This window comes from Cupressus sempervirens, chromosome 10, assembly GCF_028749045.1.
Source record: "Cupressus sempervirens isolate cs-2001-9-10 chromosome 10, ASM2874904v1, whole genome shotgun sequence".
Lineage (NCBI taxonomy): Eukaryota > Viridiplantae > Streptophyta > Pinopsida > Cupressales > Cupressaceae > Cupressus > Cupressus sempervirens.
The window spans coordinates 562,912,803-562,932,205 of record NC_143127.1 but is presented as its reverse complement, the minus strand read 5'-3'; the positions used below and the strand labels follow the sequence as shown (position 1 = coordinate 562,932,205).

At 34.3% G+C, this 19,403-nt stretch overlaps 1 protein-coding gene across 6 annotated transcripts in view; it reads left to right on the top strand.

Moving 5' to 3' along the window:
* ITPK4 (inositol 1,3,4-trisphosphate 5/6-kinase 4) overlaps positions 1–19,403 on the top strand; it is a 230,026-nt gene that overhangs the window by 164,895 nt on the left and 45,728 nt on the right. For 4 of the 6 annotated variants that reach the window (XM_089803925.1, XM_089803924.1, XM_089803928.1 and 1 more), the window contains exon 10: positions 6,318–6,347. The exons of the other annotated variants lie outside the window; for them this stretch is intronic. In XM_089803925.1, the coding sequence (XP_089660051.1) occupies positions 6,318–6,347 (30 nt within the window). The remainder of the gene's footprint in view (positions 1–6,317; positions 6,348–19,403) is intronic. 6 annotated transcript variants of the gene reach the window in all.

Below are 19,403 nucleotides of genomic sequence, written 5' to 3'. Positions count from 1 at the left end.
ACAATCATATCTCCTTGCTTCAAATTTTGGAAGTCTAGAAGTTTTTTTATCATAAAAGGTTTGGGGCAGCCAGTGATTTCTAAAAATGGTTACAAACTTTTCCCAAGTAATCTCAACGGTTTTAATGTTTTTCTCAACTTTGGTGTTTTCCCACTAGGTTGCAGCTTCTCCAGTAAAGTCGTATATTCCCTAAACCGCTTTTGAGGTTTCTGAAAAGTTTCTAATTTCAAAATACTATTCCATTTCACTTAGCGAAGCCTCTGTCTCCTCTTCGGACTTGGAACCGGCAAATTTGGGTGGTTTAATTTTCTTAATATCTGTTGACAGATCAGCCACTATTTCTTGTTTCTTTTATTTTTTAGTTTGATTAGGTGAAGAGGTTCTCTTGTTATATCCGGAGACTTTTGTCTCTGTTCTAAGAGGAGGTGATGATTGTGTTTCCTCATGGTTATGCCCCATCTGGGCTGCCATCTCATTCATTTTGCTTTCCATGTTATCCAACTTTAGTTGCATTTCTTGCAAAATCTAAAGTAACAAATCATTGGATGATTGAGTGTTTTCATGGACTATGCCATGATCTGCAACGTTCTTGTTGCTATTCATTTTATTTTGTTTATTGGCTTCACTTGTTAATTTACAAAATTTGTGTCAATTTATTGAATTCATACATATTTAAGTATTTCCACAATAGAAAGAGTTTGCAAAATAAATTTATTTAACTTAATACTTTGTTGCTACACTCATAGTAACCTTATTTTCAAAAATTTCTTCTATTGAGGATGTTTACATCATAAAATTTGATCTTGCTTTTCAGCATTTAGTTTTGGCTCAGATTAGTACATATCCCACACCATCCAAGATCTATGGAAATGCAAAAGAGAGTTTCCCTATCGAGTGTTTTAGTTTTGAATTAATTTGTTCCTATATGCTGCTTTATTAGCAAGGGTCCACTTGACTTTTTCTTTCTTCATTCCTTGCAATGCCTGGTTCAGAGTTTCGTTATCTTGAGGCACGGAGCAGCAAGTATAATCAAATTTAGGCATGTTTTAAATTAAATAGGGAAAGATGGGATGTCGAGCCTTCTTGTGGGGTTTTTTACGTACTTGCATCCTGTACAATAATTCTAAGAATTTTTCAGGTTTACATGGAAAGTAGTGTTCCCCAGGTTCAACGTTGAACCCAGCGCTCTAATACCATATGTAACAAACAGATTTTCTTATCGATAACAGACTATTTACACAAGGAATTTCCAACTTTCATAATTATACAACTGAATCCATTTCATATGACATTAACAACTATTAACATTTAACAAAAAATAACTGAATTCATGATCAACTGAAATATCTGGATTAACGACTAACAAATCATAACTATATTCATGATCAACTGAAATAACTTGATTAACGGTTAACTAATCATAACTGAATTCATGATCAACTAACCAATCATAACTATATTCATGATCAACTAAAATAACTAGATTAACGACTAACAATTCATAACTATATTTATGATCAACTGAAATAACTTGATTAACGATTCAAGTAAAGTAAATGCTTAACATGAAAAGAAGGATTGGAACATACATGTATCATCGGAGGATTATTCACTAGTTGTGTAAGCCTTGGCTTTAGTGAGAGGAGAAGCATTGACATAGGCTTAACCTCCCAACCTCGGACCATACTTATCCTCATACATTCTATTAAATTAGAAAGGCCCTCCCTACCTCAGGATTGGGCTTGGGATGTTCTTTAGTCCAGCCACCTGAGCATCCTAGTGTTTTGAATGTCCACTCAGTTATGAAACGAACATGCTTACATAACTGGCGCTACTGACATCAAATGATCATTAGATGGCAAACATGCCTATAAACTACCTTGGCCAAGGATTTCCAATGGGTTCAATGACTCGATCACCACCGCTCGACTTGACAACAGGTTTCATTACAGGGATGAGCATGAGCTATTAAGTATATTTCTTTTAAGTTATTCATGTCTGATTTCTCTTTTGTTTTCTTGCAGATTTATTCCACCTCTTCACGATACATGGCTACACAGCCGGTGATTCTCAGGTGTATTAAGAGATTATGAGCACCCTGCCCCTTTTTCACCTCTTCACCTTTTCATGGCTACATTGCCCGTGAATCCCAGGTGTATTAAAAGATTATGAGCATTCTTCCCTTGATATCTTTCATCACGAGTTGTGACAGAACAAAACTTATTCTTGAGATCAGCAATAATCATGCAGGTTCTTATTGTATTTAGAAACTCTTCTTTATGGGATACTATTCAACTGGATATGATGAAAAATAAGAAAAAATTTCTTTATAAATCTTAGGGTTTATTTCAGAAAGTCACATAACATGAATATAGACATAAGAAATAAGTTATTGTTCCTAGCTGGCTGCTATAGAATTGCATTTAAAACTTGGAGGGATAATTCATGACCTAATAAGTATTTGCTATTGTTTTGATGAACCCGAACTCAGATTGGTCCTCTCCAATTGTGTTGAGACGTTACTTGCAAAGCATAATCCAATGCAGACACTGCAGACGTATCAAATGCGGATGGCTTATTCCTCGATGGCTGGTAAAAATGGCAAAGCTGCCGCTTGCAATGGACATTTAAAAGTGATAGATAGATGGGGCTTTCGGCTCACGGAATGGTGTGTAACCGGGTGCTAAAGGTGGCAGGGATAGTAAGAATCGTAGCCGAGTGTGGAATGAATGATCCCAACTCCTCTCTTAGCTCACATAAAAAGGAACGAGCCATGACTTGTTGGCTCCCATCGGTTAAAAAAAAAATTATATGCCATTCGAATTTTCAAGTATCAAATCGATTAAGAAAAGAGAGGGAAAGAAAAATAAAATAAAGGTTGGAAGGAAGAGTTGGAAAGATTATAATTTCAATTGTTATTATAATATATACGTATATACGTTCATGTAAATATATCTATGGGGTGACATCATTAAATTACATTATTATAATTTATTGGTGTTGTTTCATTTTTATATTTATGTGTACATATGTAAATATTTATTATAATAATATGATGAAGATCAATTAAAAATCTTTTGAGGTATGTTTTATATTTTAATTTAGGATATTTTTTTGTTTTCTTAGATTATTTTCTTAATAGCTCATGCGGGTCCCATAAATGTATCATGTGATCAAGTCATTGCATCCTTTCCGAAGGAGTGTAAGGTCATACCTATTGATCCTGATGATTGAACTAAGCGAACCTCCCATTCTGATGATCCCATTTAGCAATGCTTCCCCCTCTTCATCTTCTCCTGCAATCACCCATGAAAACAGTTTCACCATAATAACAATTCTATAATAATTTCATATAAACATATTAATCATTATTTTAAATCCAACAACTGCTAATCATCTAATAACTGTTAATGGTTAACAGCCATCTTCATTGATAGTTTATACATCGTATATAAATAACTATTTATTTCACATGATCATGAAAGAATAATACGTTAAATCTAACGTTTGTGAACAAGTTTAAAATCAGGTCAAAATTTTGGAATGTAACATTGATTCTGAAAAGCCATCTGGAAGAGACTACTGATTTGTCTTTAGGTCGAGGTACGACATCCCATACATCATTCTTCAATATAGAATTGTATTCTTCAATCATGGCCTCTTTCCAAGGTTGACTTGCTAATGCATTTGTAGAGTTAGAAGGTTCTGTTTTGTTAAGTTTTGTTATTAGGGCAACATAACAAGACTGAGTTCATGTCTTCTTGCTTTCTTTTTACACTTCATCAGGTTCAACATTATTTTCCTCTATAAACTTTTTGGCCCAAAGTGTTCTCTTCTTATTGTTGTTATTTCCAACTTCTTCAGGATTTGATGTAGAAGGTTCAGAATTATACTCATTCTCTGCAAGGTGACCTTCACTTGAATCTGAGATATGTTTTTGAGATTGACTCATCATTTTGAAGGCAATATCTTCTTCAAATTTAACATCTCTACTAATCTCAATTGTTTTCTGTGTTGTAACATAGATTCTATAACCTTTGGAATTTTCACTATAACCGATGAGAACTTTCTTCCTAAATGGTTCTAGCTTTGTTCTTTTCTCTTTAGGAATGTGAACATAGACTGGAGATCCAAATATCCTAAGATGGTTGAGGTTTGGTTTGATATCTGAAAAAACTTCTTCTAGAGTAATGTTATCCAATACTGAGTGAGGACAACGGTTTTGAATATAAACAGCAGTGTTAGATGCTTCTGCCCAAAATGAAGTATGAAGGTTTTGATCATGAATCATGGCTTTGGTTGACTCTATGATTGATCTATTTTTACGTTTTGCAACTCCATTTTGTTAAGGATTATAAGGTACAAAAAACTCTCTCTTCATCCCAATAGAAATGCAAAAGTCTTTAAAAATATCAGAAATGTATTCACCTCCACTATCAGATCGAAGAATTTTGATTTTCTTTCTAGACTAATTTTCTACTAGGGCTTTGAATTCTTTGAATTTAGAAAGAACTTCACTAGACTCTTTTTGTTTTAGAAAGTAAATCCAGGTTCTCCTAGAGTAGTCATCAACAAAGATTATATAGTAGAGACACCCATTTATAGAAGGTGTGGACATAGGACCGCACAGGTCAGTGTGAACAAGTTCAAGAATAGATTTTGATTTGTGAACACTTTTAGGATAGGATTGTTTGGAATTTTCACCTAGAGCATGCCCTTTACAAACTCCTACATGGTCAGATTTAAGACTAGGTAGGCTTTTTACAATTTTACTTATAGATGGTAAGGCTCAAAAATAGAGATGGCCTAGTCTTCTATGCCAAATCTCTGTTGTCTTAGAGGTTTCATGACATAAGGCAAAGTTCTGAAGGTTACAAAGTCTATATAGACTCCCATCTCTAATTCCAATGGGGACAGCTTTCTTGATATTAGCCTTTTTAGGCCAAGACAAAACTTTGTCTTCTTGGAAAGCAATTCGTTATCCTTGATCAAAGAGTCCAGATACAAAGACAAGGTTTCTTTTAATTCCAAGTACATATAATACATTATCAAGTTGAAGAGTGATCCTGGAATTTAGTTGAATTGAGTAGGTTCCGATTCTGGAGTTATCTCCTATGGTTACTTCTTCTGCGGTGCATTCCGAGAAGTTTTCAATTTTGCCTTTGAAGCCTCTTATATGTCAAGATGCTCCACTATCAATAATCCATGTGTTTTTATTTGAGCCTAATTCACTGGATAATGCTAGATAGAATGCATGGTACTCCTTTACTTCCTCTTCTTCTTTTATCTTTGTTAGGGCTTCTTGAATTCTTTTTCGTTCAGGATAGAAATTATGTAAATGACCAAGTTTGTTACATTTAAAACATCGCACTTTAGACCAATCTCTTTTCTTATATGGTTTATTTGATCTTTTTTTATTTCATTTAAATGACCTTTACTTATTTGTACTTGAAGTACTTGAATATCTCCCTCTTGGTTTAGACTTATCCCCATAGAAATTAACCTTGAGTACACTCATTTTTGAGAGATTTAGATTTAGGAAGCTCAAGTCGAGAGCTTAGACCTCTGATAAAGTTTTCCCAAGATATGGGAAGACCTCTTAGGGCAATCATGGAAAGCTCTTTTTCATCAACTTGATTACCAATAGTCACAAGTTGATCTTTTAGTTCAAATATTCTCAGTATGACGTTATAGATTCTCCATTGTTCATTTTAATGTATATCATATCCTATTTTAATGTCAGCAGTCTACTAGTATTGTTAATCTCGAAAGTATCTTTAATTTTAGAGAACATTTCGAATGTTGTATTAAGATTTGAAATTGAAGGGAGAATATGATCTTTCATAGAATCTATAATTATTTTCATAGCTTTGTTATTATGTCTTTTCCATGTAGTTTTTTCTTGCTCATTGTTTGGAATGACTTTATTTGTTTCTACATATTCTTCTAATTCTATTTCTTTTAAAATAATCATAACACGAGTTTTCCATGAAGAAAAATTTGTTGCCCCTTCCAACCTATCTTCTAGCCTTACGTGGTTGGTCATTTTGATTTGAGAAGATTGAAGGTTTTTTTTTCTGAGTTTTGTAAATAAATATGTGCAATTTCTGAATAATTACTTCTTATCAAAAGGGCTGTAATTACTCAGTAATAATTTCTTATCAGAATGGCTCTGATACCATGTTATTGCATACAGGATCTTTGATAGAAGTACTAGTAAAGTTAATTACAGTCTTACCATTATTAATGCTGATGTATAAATCTTTAGATTCAATCTTCAATGGCCAATGCTGACAATGTGTACTTTGAAACTGCAGGTTAAAGAACGATCTTGGGACTGCAAATATGTTAGTACTTAATACTGCATTGTCTCCAAGTTCGGTGAGCATATATATCATATAGAAGAAACATGCCCCTGTAGGGGCATGACTCTATGTGATCAAAGGCCACGTAGAGTCATGACCCTACGTGGTCATGATTCATACTATAAGCTCTGATTAGTTAAGGATAACAAGCCCGATACTAAACAGGTGTTATACACAGCAATACAACAAGCCCGATACTTATCGGGTGTGATACAAACATTGTATATATCCAAAATGCATAGCGATTATAATCAGACTTTGTCTAAGATCATATATAGCCCAATTCATTATCGGATGCTTGCATGAAGTTAAGACATAGCAAGATCAGTGATAAGAACCCGATCCCTGATTAGTGTAACAGCAAGTGTCATCAGCCAACCCTATATGAATTGGAGGCAATCATAAAACTCAGATACTTTATATATATATATATATATATATATATATATATATATATATATATATATATATATTATGTCTACTCATATAGAAATATGCTTTTCAGAAACAAACAAGCAAGCCCTTATAATTTTGGGAGCAACATGGAAGATATGAACAGATTTGTGCTTCTAACATGTTCTAAAATTTCTACAGGAGTATATAAAGCAACTTGTACAATCTTATCTACAGGAATATGGGGATTCATGCACTTACTATTGATGGCAAGTCTAGTGATGGTTGATGGGGACACTTTCTATTTTAGGAAAGTGAATTTGATCACATTGAAAAATAATATGTGTGACTCTTGTTTCAGACTAAAGGATAAGTATTTTGGGAGTTATTATTTTTTAATGGTCCAATTATTATTAAATCATTAAATGGTTTATTATTAAGTTATAATTTAACTTTATAATTTTACTTAAGTTGAGGGTTGAGTCATCATTGGAAGGGGCCATTTGTTTAATTAATTCATGGAAGCCTATGCCAAGGAAATAAGTTAAAGTTTTGTTCTAAATGATTATCATTTTATATTATTACAAATTCAAATATGCAACCAAAACAAAGTTTGCATTTAAGTGAAAGTATATGGAAGAAGCTATTGGTCGTTGGTGTTTTGAAAAAGATTTTGGCTTTAATTGTTATAAAAGCAAGCATATAGCTTTGATTCATTCATCTCTTGTTATTTTTCTTTTAAGAATTTGGTGAAGGTTTTGAGGGTTTCAATGTTCGAAGCTAGGAGAGGATTGATTCCTTCATATGGTTCGCACTTTGAGCTGGTAATGGATCTAGTGAATTGTGCCTAAGATCTGAATTCAACTTTTAATCAACTGGTGTCGTTGTGTATCAATTTGATTAACATTAATTTGCATTTTGGAAGCCAGGAAAGAAGGGTTTGTGAAGAATTGTTACTATTGCAAGTTTAGGAAGAGTCTAGTTGTTAGGCGTTGAATTGTGCATTTATTTTTGCAATCAATCTCACTTCCTTAGGTTTTGTTAGTGTCGCGATCTACTTGGTTAAGGCAGCGATTGATTGCCTATTCCTACATGGGGTTTGTTGATACTTGTGTGTAGCATTTGGGAGCCATTTTGCAATAGCCAAGTCATCTTATTTGGCATCACATCATACAACAACTACATTTAAATCAATGCAAAAGTACCATCCAAGTTCTTTAAGTAATTAAGTTAATTGCATGTAAGTGTGAGCCTTGTTAATACTTGTTATTGATCAATTGCAAAATGAAGTTAGTGTGCAAGTTGGATGGCATACCAAATGTTTGTAAAAATGTCTATTGACTGTAAATGCACGTTTGACATGTAAAAATCATATTTATGCTTTCAAATGGTTAAAAGAGATTGCACTTGTGTTCTAATTCTTTACCTGAATTTCTAATAATCATTTACAAGTATTAAAACTTCATTTAAAATCATTTCAAGCAAGCAAATACAATCTGAAATAAAAGACAGGCAAGATAAAGGTTTCATCCAAAGTGTTGAAAAAATGTCAAACATCTAAAAAGTGAAGAAGATTTAATGTTTGTCAAAGTTAGAACCAGTTGGGGTTCTTATAGTGGTATTAGATCTTGCATGATAAATGTTTGACAAATTGTAAAACCACTTGAATTGAAGTTAGAACTGGTTAGGTTCTTTATATTGGTATCAGAGTGGTTTCCTGCCATCCTATGGGGCAGGAATAAATTATTATTTTGGTCACGTTGTTGTTATTTAAGTGACCAACACTCTTGAAGCTATTATAGTTATTATTTATGGAAATCAGTTGAATAGCAGAGGTAATCTCAAGAAGCGAAAAAATGCCCTGATACTAACTATCAAAAAACTTAGACAAAATTAGAAAAAGATGGATGCAAGACTTTCAAATCCGCCGACAGTTGATAGGGAAGCTAGGTATATGGTTTCCATTTTAAAAAGTCTTCTTCATGGAGAAAACAGGAAGAGAATCAAGAGGATTGTAGAGCTGTAGCTTTAGCAGCCAGTGACCATCAGGGGGTGTAGCCTTTGCTCACTGGGACAACTACTAGTCCTCATACACGTGATGTTGGAAGCTCTTCTCAGAAGCGTGTGATTTTGACAGACTTGCCTGAGGACAGTTGCATTGAGTCCCTGCATTTACATCAGACAAGAGCTAGTGACTCTGAAAATGTTGATGACATGATAGCCACCATTGATAGCAGCTTAACATCAGTTGGTAGTAATGAAAATATTAGTCATACAAGGTCTGATTTTAATGACAACTGTCCTATTTTTGAGGTTCTTGATGGTGTTGATGATAGGGCGAGTATAATGAATGTTGTTGGCATCATTGTGAGTTTTGACTCACATAATGAGACTGTTAGTTTTGAGGATTTCATGGAAAATATGTGCTCCAATGTAAGAATTCCTGCTGGTTCTAACTTTGATAAACACCAATTATCTTTACTATTCAAATGTTTGACATTTCATCAAACACTTTGCATGCAAGCATTATCTCACTATATTTTTGGATTGTGTTTAGGCTGAAATGTGAACTTTTTGCAATGTGAAAGTAATACAAATGAAGTGAATTGCAAGCGCAATGAAATATAACTAATTAATGACAGTTATGTCACTTCTGTTAGAAATTTAACGGACTGTAATTTATTTATTAAATTTTCCAGCAGTTCAAAATATACATCCAAATGACAAATACAACAATACTTGGCAATATTCATACTTGGAATGAAGAATACACCATTTATTTGTAAATCTGGGCATGAATGGTGACTGTTGTAACTAAAAATGCAGCCTTTAGAAGGAATTTGCTGCAAGGGAAACCTCATGTCACTTCTCAAATTCAGGCCACCCAATATGCATTCAATTGCAGATTAAAGACGCCCAACAACAGATGAAAATGGATGTTTAACAACTCCCAAATTGGTAGCAAAATATTTATTTCACAGCCACAGTGAAAAATAATAAGAGAAGACGCCAAATTCTCCAATAGACAATTGCTCCTCAAACTTGACACTTTCCAACAAACAAAGAGATGCTTCCAACCACAATAATCATAGTTTCTAGAAGACGACAATACTTCTCAGAATTAATCCACAATACCTCAGCTATGGATTAAATGCATAACTCAACTTCAAACCCTTATACCTTGGCAAGGGAACTGAAATCACCAAACCCATAAACCCTCTCAAGACAGTAAAAGAAAAATAGACAATTAGATGATCAATTCTCATAAGGGAGCCATAGTTAATCTCCATTGTGCAACTTGGCTTCAAGTACACACCTTTCGCTTAAAAGCCTTTTGGCTTGGCACATAATATAATTTATTAATTTCTTTTGGCTCCCAAACATGAACGACCTTTTCAACCATATCATGATATTTTGACACGCAAAGTCATTGTTTCTTGTGCCCAAGATTTAAAACTTTCAACCAAGTTCCAACGAGGTATGACACTAAGGTGACCAACATACAATACCATCAAAAATATCAACTTCAACATATTTATTTGAATAGTAATGATAATTCATCCATCTTGTGAAAATGACTGAAGAAGCATTAGAATCGAAATCTAACAATACAGGAGTGATCCCAATGAAGAAAAACAATGAATGAACCTAATGAGGCAACTTACTAAAAATAGACACTCCCTCCAAGATCCTTGGAGCCTAAATGAGAAACCCGAAATGATAATTGAGAGCATCACTCAACTCCTCAAACTCAATTGAGCTCATCGGAACCAACTGTTTCTTACTATAAATAGTAAGTACATCGAATCCCACTGTCAACTCATGAGAGTCACGATGATGAACTTACCAGGCCAACTGCAAGAACCTACTAAAAATGGGGGCATTACATCCAATAGCTCTGATTTTTATGACAATGTAAAGAACCCAATTGATTCTAACTTTAATTTAATGACATCCCTTGTAAATCTGATTAAACTATGTTGTTATTAAACTCAAGTAATATTGTCAAACATTTAGCATGCAATGTTTGAAACCGCTGTTATGAATTCTTTGTTTGTCTTCACTAAGTTTGTAGGCTGCAAATGAAGTTATTGAATGCTTCTAGCAATGCAAGGTTGTTTTAGAAATGATATACTAGTTGTTTCAGACCTTTGACAAACATATACATTAATGTAATTAGCTATTACAGCTAATAGACATTAAGACAAACACTTGCCACACATCCCAATGAGCACCTACAACCAGTAGACATTTCTACAAACAGTTGGCATGCATACTAGTGATTCAATATAATTGAAACACATAACTATAACTTGACATTTCATCCAACAGTTGTTGTGCAACCTTGTATCTTCTTATTTCAATTCCAAATTATCTACAATGAACAGCTAGTAATAGATGCAACTTGATCTATGTATTGCAATTGTGATTCTTGCAAATCATTACAACACTAACTTACTGATAAGTGACTAGCAAAGAACCTGTAATTATGAGAGGTGACATTGGAACTAAAATGCAGATCCGTGGCACCAAACGCCACACTAGAAAGTTCAATGCAAACCCCAATTAGGTAGCTGCTGCTAAGCAATATGTTTGAACGCTGCCCAGACTCATAGTAGCTCTAGTAATAAATGCAGATCTTCAGTTAGGGAGTTCGCAGTAATGCCAATACTAGTCACCGTTTCCACACTTCCTATGCTGCCCAACAATGAGATCACAGCCTGTAATTGGTATCTTCTAGTGACACCCTTCAACCTTCAAACATCAGTAAATCAGAACTGTTGGGCACCCAAGAATATATTAGATATCTCCCATAAATCTTAGCTTCAGCGGTAAATATAACCCTCTTATTTGGACGCCAATTCTTAGACTTAGCAATGATCAAATTGTTATACAACAACAACAATTTGATTGATGATAAAAAAACAAGTTTAACACAATTCACCATGTGTTTCAATGGCTCAAGGTGTAATTGCAAATAGAAGAATCAGTGCTCAACGCAGTCTCACGAAAGAGGTCTCAATCAAATTCATAAAAATGAATGAAAGCAAATGTCAAGGAATGAATTGCTTTCTCACAAAGCATTGCTTTTATAATAATAAAAGATAACTTATTCTAGACACTAAAAACAAGCAATTGCTCTCCTGCACTCTTCACTAAAGAGCCTTCATCAATATACTTTTCAATTAGAGCAATTGCTTTCTCAAAAAACATTGCTTTTATAATAATAAAAGAGAACTTATTCTAGACACCAAAAACAAGCAGTTGCTCTCACACACTATTCACTAAAGAGCCTTCATCAATACACTTCTCAATTAGAAGCTCTCATTTAATAATTTTTAATAAATAACTCCTTTAAAAGCTTCATGAAGACTCATTTCACTTAAAAAGTTTCTGCAACATAATGATAAAGTAATTCATCAAGATAGCCTTAATAAATAACTTATAATATGAAGCTCTATTAAATAACCCAATCAATCACTAAAGATGTCAATCACCAAGTGCCTCAATTGCACTGCTAAAAATAGTAACCGCCTAGAATTGACTTCGTATCACTGAACAAAGACCCTCAAAACACATTGTTAGCTCACGAGGGTTGCAATGATGAACTGACTTTGCCAAGTTACAAGAACCTACTAGACTGAGGACTTTACGAACAACAATCTTAAGGGTGAGCCTATGCAGGAGATAGAAACTTTTACAGGTGATGGTTGCGTAGAGTTCCTGTGTGTCGACACTCAAGATTTGGGTGTTAGAAGTGAGTCATATAATGCAGATTTGTGCCAGATTCTGATTTTTATGACAACAATAAGCCATGCTTGCACCAACATGAGATAGTAGAGGTCTTCCAGTTGGATGATGTTGGTTCTCATGATTTGGGTACTTCTAATCTCATTTATGAGGATGACTCATGCTACGGTGTATCACACTTTGGCAAATACTTCAAAGGACTTATTGTTTGATGATAGGTCCCAGGATTGTGACACACAGGGACTTGCAGTTACATGGGGAGTGAAAGCATGCAAGGAGATTGATATAGCAGCAGCTTCTACTTATTCAGATGAGATGTTGTCAAGGTACCCAATAGAAGTACCTCAGTCGTTGGTGTGTGCAAGGATGATAACACTCATTATGTTATGTATCATGAGGTGTGATGCAAATCAGTTTCCTATCACAACGTCGAGCTTGGGTTTGTGGACATGTATAGGAGTTAGCAGTTACAAGATCCTTATCATTTGATTGGGCAGCTGAAAGTTAGTGATAACATGATTGCCATAACTATAGAGCACTTTGATGTTTCCCGACAAATGTTGGCTATCTATGGTTGGGGCGCTCCTGTGACAAATGAGCACTATGATGGTGCTCTTTCCTTTGAGGAGTATCATGTTCTTCGAGAGACTATTACAATTATGAGACATAATTATTTACAGTTGTTAGCAAATCGGAGATTTCTGCTTGAGAGAGACTGTATATGTTATGATGCCCCAAGGGGAAAGGAGGACAAGGAGGTTGATGAGCTCTCCCATGTGCTTGAGGTGACTGTGGACTCTTTGCAATGTACTCAGTTGGCCATTCAAGAGTCATAATCATGTTTGGATGAGGTTACCATGGAGTTGAGTTGAGTATAGTCTTCGCCAACTACAGTTACATTTCAGTTGACTTCAGTGGCAATTGGTAATAATTTGATATCCATTGGCTATGGTTGTGAGAAAGTTGAGAATGTGGCCACACATATCATAGTTATAGGTGCACTTGATACAGTTGGGATGAGTGCATCTATAGAGAGCAGCGAGAAACCACACGTTGCATTGGGTTCTCTTGAGGTTATATCCACTACAGATGTTGTTGGTGATGAGCTAGATGATAGGGGTTACACTTAGAGCTATGATAGTCAGCGTTTGATCAAGGTGGGAGCTTTTTATTGTGATTGCATAGGGAGTATTCATCACAACCTCTTTGATCCACACATAGAGCATTTGACGATGCATCGATTTGGATTGGTTTTGATGTTGTACCATCCTTTGGGGGTGAGTATTTTACCATCTACAATAGATGAGATTAGTTGTCGAAAGTTGGATTATTTGCAGAGTGAGCGCATCCATGGGAGCCTTGTAGAGAATGTAGATGGTGCTAGTGATACGACCACTTTCAGGTGTTCTAATCTCCATAGTATGGATGGATGTGAGTTTAGTGTGCTTCGGGTCCCTAGTGTTGACATGGTTAGCACTGAAGTTTAAGTCTCATTGATTGGTGTCAAAACTTTGGGCTTGATGAAGTTGAGTTCAAAGTTGAAAGGTAGATGTTCAAGGATGTTCTTCTTGGTGGGCTTTTTTCAGTGTTTGGGATCCTTCTAGTGCATTGAGATTTCAAATAGGGCTCGCAGAGGAGTTTTGGGATGTGTACATGGTACTGAGTACGTATAATATTACTTTGAACTCTTATGAGCATGATCTTTTTTTAGGTGCACAATTCAACTACGCATGTGTCAAATAGCGTGTGGTAGCTCACTTTGCACAGTTCGGGGAAGCAACCTTTGTTAGCTTTCTGAGTTGCTTGCCTATGAGATATTCACTCTTGCAACATCTACAACCAGATTCATTTCAGTTTGGCAGGTACTGTCAATTAGATCAGTGATGATGCTACAAGAGCTAGTTGGTGATCACAGGGACATTACACGATTCTACCCTTTGGACCTAGGTGGACTGATGTGTTATTTATTTATGAGATTGCTTGGGGGACAAGCAATCTTGGGGAGGGTGAACTGTAATGTCCCCATTTTTGCTAGCATGAGACTTTGAGGAATTAATCTATTATTGTGATCCTTGTAGGCTAATTATTGTGGATAGAGGGCCTTCTAAGATAGAGGCTCGATTATGGGATGGTCTTGTCTTCTTCACAATTCAATATGTTCCAGTTTGGTCTTCATTTGACTCAGATTGGACTTCATTTGGGCTTAGTTTCATGTGCTTACTATTTATGGCAAGTCAGGGATGGTTGAGAGGACCCTTTCTATTTTAGGAAAGTGCATTTGGTCAAATTAGAAAATAATAGGTGTGACTCCTTTTTGAGACGACATATTTAAAAGATAAGTATTTTGGGAGTTATTATTATTTTAGTGGCCAAATTATTATTAAATTATTAAATGACTTATTGTAAAACTATAATTTAACTTTATAATTTCGCTTAAGTTGAGGGTTGAGTTATCATTGGAAGGGGCCATTTATTTAATTAATTAATAATTTATGGAAGCGTATCTCAAGGAATTAATTAAAGTTTTTGGGTAAATGATTATTATTATTACAAATTCAAATATGCAACCAAAAGCAAAGTTAGCATCTAAGTGAAAAGTGAATGGAAGAAGCTATTGGTCTTTGGTGTGTTGAAGAAGATTTTGGCTTTAATTGTTATAAAAGCAAACCCTTAGCTTTGATTTATTCATATCTTGTTATTTTACTTTTATGAATTTGGTGAAGTTTTTTAGGGTTTTAGTGTTGGAAGCTAGGTGAAGACTGATTAATTGTACCTGAGGTCTGAATTCAACTTGTAATTAAATTGGTGTTGTTGTAATCTGCATTTTGTGAGTTGAGAAAGAAGGGTTTGTGAAGAATTGTTACTGCTGCAAATCTAGGAAGGAAGAGTTTGGCAAATAGGCATTGAAGTGTGCATTTATTTCTGCAATCAATGCCACTTCCTTGGGTTTTGTTATCTGCCTGTCAGGGCAGCGATTGATAACCTATTCTTGCTTGGGGTTTGTTGATACCCGCGTTTAGCAGTTGAGAGCCGTTTTGCAATAGCCAAGTCACCTTATTTGGTGTCACATGCTACAATAGCAATTGGAGGCTTGGTCTGCAATTATTGTTTGAATGTGGTGTGGAAAAATCTACTACAACAACTGCATCCTAATCAATGCCAAAGTTCATCCAAGTTCTTTAAGTAATTATGTTTATCGCATATAATAGTGAGCCTTTTTAATACTTGTTATTGAGAAATTGTAGAGTGAAGTTAGTCTGCATGTAAGATGGCATACCAAATGTTTCTAAAAATGTATATTGACTATAGATGCACGTTTGACATGTAAAAATCATATATATGTATTCAAATGGTTAAAGGGGATTGCCATGTTCCAATTATTTAGTTGGATTTCTTAATAATCATTTGCAAGCATTAAAACTTCATTTAAAATCATCTCAAACAAGAAAATATAATCTGAAATAAAAGACATCGAGATAAAGGTTTCATGAAAAGTGTTTGACAAGATGTCAAATATCTAAAAAGTGAAGAAAATTCAGTATTTGTCAAAGTTAGAACCGATTGGGGTTCTTATAGTGGTATCAAAGCTTGCATGATAAGTGTTTGACAAATTGTCAAACCACTAGAATTGAAGTTATAACCAGTTGGGTTCTTTACATAAAAGTATGTGATAAGGAGTGAAAGAAGATAACATATAAAAGATAGCTAATTCAAGGAGAGAAGAATGTTTAGTATAGAAATGAAGCACATTTGGACTTTTGAAGGATTTATGTACAGACATTTATGAAAAATATGTGCAAATATAAATGATGAATTGCACTTATTATGAAGAGGATTGTATACAGATTTGAGTAAGCAGATTCATATGAAGAAAATGTAATAGGCATTTTTTTATTTGAAGGAAAGGACGTGAAGATTTGAGAAGATTACTATATCCAAGTTTGATTATTATTCGATTTTTGAATTCTTCCATAAGGGTTTCCGTGTAAATATCATGTGTTTTATGTTTTCTCATGTGCATGATTAGTGATGTTGAGTAAATGATGTTATTATTATTGATCAAGTTTTGAATATGCTATTAAGTTTGTAAAAAGTAAAGATTATCATTACACTTATTGTGGTATTTTCCCATAGGGTTTCCGCGTAAATATGATGTGTTATTGTGTATTCTCATGTGTGTTGTCCTATATTTTGTCACCACAAAATGCAGGTAATAGTATGAAACTTTTTCAAACTAGTTTCGCATTTCTCTAAGTTGAATTTGTTATTCAATTGGTTATTATTGATCGATCAATCCACTCCAATTCACGTAGCAAATTCTTTTACTGAAGGCTTTCGTCAAGTCTTTTTTTTTCTATTTGTTGAGCGTATGTTTGATTTTTTAGGCCTTCATCATCCTTTCTTTCATTTTTTAGTGTGTTTCTTGCTTTTTAGTTTTTTGGTTTTGCTCAAGTCATTGTTTTCGGTTTTTCCTTCAATTTGATCTATCTTAGGGCTTAATCCGAGTTGGCAATCGAAAGATATGACCAATTTAGTGCCCAAAAAATTGACCTTTTTGATGCAACTGCATGAATTAAAAATATCATGATATATTTTTTATTTGACATTCAGTTTTTGAAAAATATAACTTAAATTCACTTTATGTTATATATTTAAGTTGAGTTGCTCTTTGATTTTCACTTAAGTGACTATATTAACTATATAGTTCAATTTAATTTTCAATATTTAAATCAAATGCTCTAGTAAATATTACTTATTAAATGATATTTACATGTTATATTGTTAATATGATAATGTAAATATAATTTATGTCCCACTTACGTAATATTTTGTCAAAATTAAATTGACATGTGCTTAAATTGATCACTTAAATGTGCGATGACATCCTAAAAGTAGACCTTTTTGATGCAATTGTATGTAAAATCACTTAAATGTGCAATGATATCTTAAAAGTGGACCTTTTTTATGCAATTGCACGTAAACTCAACTTGAATGTGCAATGAAATCAAAAAGTTGAACTACATATGTTATATGCATATGCATCAAAAAGGTGATTTTTTGCCTTGGGTTGCATATGCAAGTAACTTAAACATGTCTTTACACCAAAAAAGTGAGTTTTGCACCAAAGACATGTAATTGCATCGCAAAAACCCTTTTTTGGGCAAAAAGCATGTTTTTAAAACATGCATATGCACCAAATAGGTGTGTTTTTGCCTTGGAAGAGCCCATTGCATGTTTTTAAAAAATTGTAATGGCCTCTACAACATGAGTTTGGGTCTATTGTGCATATTTAAAATATGTAATCACACAAAGAAAGGTCTGTTTTTTATTCATTTTCATGTATTTGCCCTTCCAAAACCCGTTTTTGAAGAATTTAATGACTTTGGCCACCAAGAACCCATTTTTTGGTGATTTCTCCTAGATTTCTCCATGGAATGACTTGAAATCTTTCCCTCAAGAGGTGGTTTTGCATCCTCATGCATTCTCATGCATTTGGCAACCTCATTCGTGCTAAAAACGTTTTCTTTCAGCCTCATTTGAAGCCATGTTTTGGACAAAAACACCCAGATTTGGGCCTTTAAAACTCACGTTTTTACGAAAGGAGGGGTCGTTTTGGAGTTTTGTTCATTATAGATGACATTGGAGGGCACATTTTTGCAATCAAAAGTGAAAAACGACTCATGTAATGCCCTTTTGGAATCACATTTTTATCAGAAACGGATTTTTCTTTCATCTTTTGCTAAAAACATTGGAAGTTTGAGGGATTTTAGGGCACATTTTTGGCATTGTGCATTGAAAATGCCTCATTTGCTGCCCATTACGAATTCCTCTTGCAAAGTTTGAAAAGATCCAAGTTTGTTTGAGAATTTTTCAACATTGGAGCTTCTTCCTCTTTCATTTTTGGCACACAATCATCATGTAAGTGGACATTTTCCTTCTTGCTAATGAATTTGTGCTTATCTTGCTAATCTTATGCATGTTTTAGCTTGATGATTTACACTTGTTGATGTTGTTGCCATGGAAAGTGTATTTTTTCTTTAAAAATGATTTCCATTTCCACTCATCTCACTTTCTACATCCAATCGCACGACATGATTACTGAAAAGTTTTACATGTAATTGCATCTCTAAAACCCATTTTTGACTTAGACACTTTTTTAAAAGGTCAAAAAATGTCATGTGCATATATTCCCATGTACTTGGACTTCACCTTTCCTAAAGACGTCTATAAAAGCTCACTTCACCTCAAGGCACATTGCATTCATTGCTTCCATATGCACTTACACTTCATGAGCAAAATATATGTCATTCCACTTCCCTTGTCATAACGCATTTCATACGCACTTATATGTTAGCTCATTCTCCATCTACATTCGCATGTCATCTCACTTTCCATTCTTCATACATGTTGCACATACATATAATCCATTTTCCGTGCAATGACATCTTGAAAGCCCAAGTCAATTTTTAAAGTCAAAGGTCTTCATTCACACGCATTCCCATGCATTCCACTTTCATGTTTCAAAGCGCATCCATCCTTCCAACTCTAACTTTGGAAAGTTATTCTAAGTTTACATCCGGACACTATCAAGAAGGTTTTCAAAGTGTCAGAGATTCCATAATGTCTCAATCTACAAAGGAGATTTCACGATAACTTGAGCGAGAAAAGTTTGATCACACCAACTTTTCAAATACAATTCATCAAAGAGAGTCAGAGGCTATCAAAAGATGTAACACCATGGTTATCAAGGTGAATGTAGTGGCACAAAATACAAGAACTCTCGATCTTGTTATCATCCAGGATTGCATTGCCAAGTACAAGGCTTTTCAGAATAATCCCTAGGATTGTTTCAATTCTTTCCCATCTTTCTTCTTCTTATTTCATGTTTTTAAT